Source organism: Lemur catta, chromosome 10 (genome assembly GCF_020740605.2).
Source record: "Lemur catta isolate mLemCat1 chromosome 10, mLemCat1.pri, whole genome shotgun sequence".
NCBI lineage: Eukaryota > Metazoa > Chordata > Mammalia > Primates > Lemuridae > Lemur > Lemur catta.
This window is the reverse complement of record NC_059137.1, coordinates 23,443,163-23,449,685: the sequence shown is the minus strand read 5'-3', so window position 1 is coordinate 23,449,685 and position 6,523 is coordinate 23,443,163. Positions and strand designations below refer to the sequence as shown.

The 6,523-nt window shown below is 50.6% G+C and overlaps 1 protein-coding gene across 2 annotated transcripts; it reads right to left on the bottom strand.

Moving 5' to 3' along the window:
* Positions 1-396: 396 nt before the first annotated feature.
* On the bottom strand, positions 397-5,233 carry C10H9orf152 (chromosome 10 C9orf152 homolog). Of its 2 annotated transcripts, XR_006737949.1 has the most exons (3): positions 4,953-5,233; positions 2,060-3,160; positions 397-470 (listed from the first exon to the last, which is right to left on the bottom strand). XR_006737949.1 is itself a non-coding variant. In XM_045563763.1 (2 exons), exons 1-2 carry the CDS (start codon positions 5,143-5,145, stop codon positions 2,634-2,636), a joined length of 720 nt encoding a protein of 239 aa, XP_045419719.1. In that variant the 5' UTR covers positions 5,146-5,233; the 3' UTR covers positions 1,356-2,633. The 2 variants fall into 2 exon arrangements, 1 of the variants encoding a protein (XP_045419719.1); XM_045563763.1 differs by lacking the exon at positions 397-470 and having other exon boundaries at positions 1,356-3,160.
* Positions 5,234-6,523: the final 1,290 nt, after the last annotated feature.

The window sequence follows — 6,523 nt, the reverse complement described above, 5'->3', positions numbered from 1 at the left end:
CACTCTGATCATGTGATTGGCTTTGGACAATCAAACAGGGAGAGCGAAAGTGATTTGAGAGCCAGTACGTGACTATTAATGCACTCTCTTCTCTTGCAACGCCGAAACAAGTATTGATACGGTGGTGCCGTGAGATTGTGGGTAAGATTAGGAAGCTGAATTGCTGCCCTGGAAGAGAGTTGCTCTGGAAATTTGCCCAAATCCACAATGGACTTTTCCATGAGTGAAAAATAAGCTTCTGTTGTGAGATGTGGGGCTGATTTCTTACTGTAGCAAACCGCAGCCTATAATGAGGGATACATGGCCTTAGCATCTACTGTCTCCCTTGGAGACTGTGTTTGAATCCCACTGGCCTTCTTCCAGCTCCTGAAACACATTAGGATCTTTTGTTTGTCAGAGTCATTGTACAGCTCGTGCCCTCTGCCTGGCAGGTTCTTACTTCCACTCATGGTTCTGCTTTTCTGTGTTTCCTAAGAGAGAACACATTAAAGGAAAACTAAGAAGTCCAAGTCTGAACCTGGAAGAGTCTATAAATAAAGGGGAGAGGGCAGGGTTAGGCTGCTGAGTGGGAGAAAAAGGAAGAGATGTGGCACTCGTTTTCTAACTCATTCACTTGATCATTTACGGAGCACTCTATGTGCCCACTTATTCTAGGTGCTGGGGCAATAAGACACATCAGACAATCTCCTTGACTTAAAGGAGCTCATAGACTGAGAGATCCCAAAACTAGAGGAGGAGTGGGAGAAGAAGGCACAGGGCGTCAATGGTAACAGTCATGAATGCTGGAGAGATAAAAGAGAGGGAAGACCAGAAGAAGCCATTGAATTTGGAGAGGAGGAGGTGGTTACTGATCTTCAATCTTCGTGGCTGTAGAAGCAGCTTACAAGGGGCTGATGGCTGAGTGGGAGGGGAAGGAGGAGAGGTAATGGACTTTTAAAACATAACGATTGCTGCCTCTTACTGAGAGTGCCAGGAGCTTTTACACATATCATTTCCAATCCTTTCCAAAGTGAGCATTATCTACTTCATTTTACAGATGATGAAACCAAAGCTGAAATAAGTAACTTGGCCCAAATCACACATCAAGAATGGCTGGAATGAAACCCAGGTCTGCTACCTCCACGGCCCATGCATTCTCTGTCACTTTGCATGTAGGACAGAGGTGCCTGGCACCTGTTGCCAGACCTGCAGGAGCCTTTGGAACAACTAAGAGAGAAAGATTAGACTGGAAACAAAGGTTGCTTCTGGGAATCTTCTTTAAACAAATGCAAAGGACAAAGATTTTTGAAAAAATTTCTTGATTTTCATTAGAATATTCAAAAAACAACAACTAAATCTTATTAATTATTTGCAAGAGGAATCACAATGAATTCTCACATTGGAGTGAATTTCTGGGTAGTCCAAGAAGCAGGCACCTGTATAGTTTTGACAACGAATGACACTCCTAGTTAACAACTCTGGATGTGAGTGGGCAAGACTGGATTGCCTTGGGGAAAAAAGAAAAATGTGGATAAAACTTCACAGAGAGAGAATGTGATAAAAGGGAAAAGCACCTTAGGTATGTTTAAATATCAGCACTAAAGTTAAACATTAACCGGGAGAGACAAGCTTTCTTCCCCATCACCCAAGTAACACCTCCTTCACTTTGTCTTGGGTTTAGAAATGTATATTTGATCTCAGGAAGGATCTGAGTGATTCAAGATAGGCTGGAAAGGGGGCAGTTGATGGGGAACACATATTTTCCAAGCAGGAACATTTGTCTCTTTTTGCTCAAGCTCCCGTCACTATATATCTTCAATGATTGGAAGGATTGTTTTTCTTATTTTATTCATCACTCCCAAAGCATCAGAATTGAGAGTTTTTAATAAGAAGTTAATTTGGAGAGAGAAAGAGAAGGAAGAAAGGTGTAAGGAAAGAAGGGAGGGAGGAAATCTGTGATGAGGCTGGAAGGTGCAGTCTCAGTGAGCGGTGATAGATGATCAACCCTTCCTAAAGACCCCTTGAAGACTCGAATGGCAGGTGACATTGATCTGACCCTCTTTACTCAGGGTGGCCATACTTTGAGAAGCTCAAGCTGAACTCGTGTGGTCACTACCAATAAATGTAGTGGCTTTTAAGTGGGATGGCCCCCAGGCACACCAACGAGAACCACATTCTGAATTCTCAGAGCTCATCTTCTCCAGAATATGTGAGACATCATCAGAAGATACTGGATACAAGTCACTCATCGATCCATGGGCATTGCTAAGGCATTCTGTCCACTAGAGTCTCTGCTTTATGTTTCAAAATTCTCGAATTCCAGGGGCAGAGCAGAAGTCTTGCTGGGCCTCCCCAAGGAATGTTCATCCAGAGCTCCACTGCAATGTCTTCTTCTCGTATCAGCAGAGTGGGGCTGCACTGATCAGATCGTACACTTTCACCCCAAACTGTGAGCAATCTGGCCTGGGAAATCTCTTCTTTTTTGAAGGGCAAGACCATGTTTCCACGGCAAAGTTCATTTCCCACAATGCCTGCAATGGGTTAGTCCAGTTCTTGCTCATAGCTAGAGGCTCTAGTTCTGGCTCTGCCTCCTCTGTTCTTTGATGAGGCCGTAGATGGCCTCAAGGCTGAGACGTCTGGCTGAGTAGAAAGCTTCAGGCTGGGCCATATAAGCCCAGGTTCCGGGCAGCTTGGGAGATCCTGGGAGTCTTCCTCTGGGGAAATGGATAGTGAGCTGGTTTGCCAGACCTGTGTGGCTGCTTTATGGAGGGAGGATAGGGAATGCTGAATTTTAAGCCAGATCCCACTGCCTTTGTTTGGGTACTGCCCACTTGGCATTGACACTGGGCTGCCTCTGGGATTTTGGTTCCTTGCTGAGTTATCTGATTGTCTTCAAACAAGTGTGTGTCTCCTTCCAGAGGGAGCCTTTGGTCAGACCCCACCAGCTTGCCTTTGTGCTTCCCTTGATGGCTGGTTCCCTGGGGTGAGGTTTGGACCAAACAATGCATCTCCAGGTGTGTGTGCCACGGAGACTCAGGGGCCTGAAGACAGTGTTGGTCATCCTCCTCCACCGTCCCCTCTGCCTCCGGAGCTGCCTCCTCCAGGGCCAGGGAGCGCCTCCTCTCTCTGTTAATCCAAACAGCACTGACCACGGGTTCAGCAGAAGCAGGCACATTCCCTCCTGAGAAGAGAAGGCACAAGCAGGTCTTCACTGGAGGGGACACAGGCAGCTCTCATTCGGGGGGTCTCAGAGCTTTCACGCTGAAGGAAGACCATACCCAGAATGTCAGGGAGGCCTGGGGTCCAGTACACTGTATGCCCGTACACACATGGATGCACACGCAGTTTCACTTGCACGTTCACACACACATGCACTCTCCCCCATACACACATACACACACACACCACCAGTCATTCAGCAAATATTTATTGAGCACTTGATATGTGCCAGGCATTATTTATTTATTCTATTATTATTTATTCTAGGTCCCGGGAAAACAACAGTGAATATTGAGACAGAATCCACACCTTCACGGATGTGTTGTAGCAGAATAGAAAGACAATAAGCAAATGAGTATATTATAATAAAATTATTATAATAAAATTTTGGGTGGTAACCAATGCAATGAAAACACTCAACTATAATAGAGGATTGAACACTGAAGTAATCGTGGGGATAGAGAACGAAACAAAACACAAAAACTGAAGTGAGGGAGTGAACTCTGGGAGGAGGTAGTTCCTAGAATTTGAGGCCGAATGAGGGCCAAAGGGCCAGGGCACACGCACGCTCACACACGGGTGGATTCACACGCACTCGCCCAGCCTGGGCATCAGAAGTCTTCCCTGAGAAAGCCATGCCTAAGAGCTCCTTGCATGAACCGGCCGTAACTTGCCACATGGCAGTGACAGAAGAGCGAGTACCGAGTCACCAAGTGCAGGAGAAAGGGCCAGCACAGGGGGTGGGGGATTCTATGGGGCATGCTGAGTTCGAGATGCCTTTGCATCCTGCCATTCAGCAATTAGATTTGAGAGTCTGAATCGCAACTGTGTTAAATGTGGCATCTTCATTTGATAGGGGTTTAATTTACTACGTGTTTGCTGAATGACCGAATGAATAACTACCCGTGAGGGTGGGACAGAGCTTTAGGAACCTTTCAGCTTATGCCCTGCGGAGATGGGGGTTATTTGGCTGTGCCAGTGAGGTTCAAACAGATCCCACTGCTGGCAGCGGCCCAGGTAATGAGAGATGGGCTCCGTCAGCTCAGAGGTGCCACTTTTATTTCCAAAAGGCACCAGGCTTCCCACCCTAGACAGTGAGGTCCCTCTGGGCCCTGATTCCTTCCCAGCCCGGCCTGGTGAAGGGAAGACCGCTCAGTGAGTCCACTGAGCTGTGAACAGCCACAGAAACCCTCAGGGCCCAGCTGTGACCTTTCAAGGCCTCTTCCCTCCTCCCTAGACCTGTTAGAGGATGAAGGGCGGGGATTTGACAACTACTTGCTTTCTGAGCCCTGCGTTTCTGACTCCCCCTGGGATGAAATCTGAGTTCCCAAAGGGAGGAGGATTTTCCCCATAAGGAGGGGGCTACTGTTCCAGGCTAGATGAACCCGGGGTGGCTCACGGGTCCCTGAGCCCTGGGGCTTCCTCTGGCCCAGCTAGTCCCCAGGCTGTTGGGAATGCCACGTCTTCTTTCTCCAGAGCCAGTTTCCCTGGTTTGCAAGAGGTGCTCCGCTTAGACCCTGCCAGGAGGCAGAACTCCAGCACCCCACCTGGCCTCACAGGGGGGCCAGGCCGACTAGTCTGGCAAGATCAGAACAACAGACCAAAGGCCAGGAGTGGTCCTGGCAGCCAGATGCCTGGCTGAGGCCCTGGTTCACTTGGCAGGGGCCATGGCTGGGAGAGCTGCCCTGGACAGGACTCCCTGAGCTCAGCCACCCATTCCTCCCACAGCCAGCCCCCCTCCTGCCCAGCCCTACCTTTCGGGAGCACCACGAGGTGGGCCTGGGCCCTCTGCTGCCTCCTCAGGACTTCATACTGGGCTCGCAGGAGCTGGATGCTAAGAGGGGGCCCTTTCCCCGGGGTCTGTGTCCTGGAGCCCTCAGCCATGGAGCCAGGCCCCAGCTGCCAGAAATGGGGCAGGGCAGGGCATGGGCAGGGCAACCCTTTCATCCGGGATCCGGGAGGAAAGCAAACACTGCCGGGTGGGGCAGGCAGGGGGGAGATGATGGGAGAAAGGAGGGTGGAAAGGGGGAGCTGCAGTGAGGAGGGAGGGGGAAGACAAGATGAAGGAGAAAGAAGGGGGAGGAGAAGGAGAAGGAGGAGAAGGAGAAGGTAGGGAGATGGGGAAGTAAGAGAAGGAAAGGTCGGAGGAGAAAGAGGGTCTGGAGAGGGAGGAAAGAATGGAGGAAGGAGGTGACAGTGGCAAGGGGGGATGAACAGGGTGAGAGAAAAGGGTGCGGAAGAAGGGGACAGGCAGGAGGAGGGAGGGAAGGAGCAATGGGGAGGGAGACAGTGGGGGAAGGGAGGGGACTGAAGAGAAAGGCAGGCACAGCTGCTCAGAGTCCTTCTGGGAGCCCAAGGATGTGTCTTATTCCAGGTCCTTTCATGGCTTGATCCTGAAGTTTAGAATCCGTTTCCAAGAACCACAGCGAAGTCTCCCATTTCCCGGCAGAGCTGGAACTGGGGCCCGGGAATGCCAGGTGCCGCTCAGCTCACACATCTCGGACTGGAAACGTGGTGCTCATCAGCAAACCTGCCGGTTTGGTTTGCAGCTGTTCCAAGCAACACCCTCAGCAGCCTCACAAAGCTGGTGCCTCTGATGTGCACCCTGTGGCCGTGCCCTGGGACAACGCAGTAGCAGGGGTCTCCCCAGGGTCTCTGCTCAGCCCCCAATGGACAGCCTAGGTGCAAGCCTGGTCCCAAAGCCGGCTGTGGTGGGAACAGAGCCCTGGGGAGCCCTGGCCTCTAGCCAGCCCCACCCCTCTGACATTCAGTCCAGCCTCTGCGGTCTCAGCATTTTCCAACAAAGCGGTAAGTTGGTGTCGATGTCACCCACAGCTAGGGGTACCGCACCCTCTACCGGCCAGCACCACCACTTCCAAATCCCTTTCAAGTCCCAGACCTTCTCTCTCCTGCACCAGCTTTGACCTCTCCTTGCTCCATTGGGTCAACTAAGTCCCTTCTTATCTTCTACCACGGTGCTCACAGATTACGCAATACCCAATATGCCCACAGGGACGATGGAAACTGAGTAGAGGCTGAACCTAGGAGATGTTCTGGAGGTTAACCAGACAGCATCCAGTCACTGGATGTGGGGGGTAAGGGGGATGGAGGCAAATCTTCACTGGGTACTGTATCACTTTGCTGGGGCTGCCATAACAAAGGACCAAAAACTGGGACATTTATTGTCTCACAGTTCTGGAGGTTTGAAGTCCAAGATCAAGGTGTCAGCAGGGTTGGTTCCTTCCTTTTAGGGGCTATGAGAGAGAATCTGTTCCATGCCTCTCACCTAGCTTCTGGTGGTTTGCCGGCAACCTCTGGTGTTCCT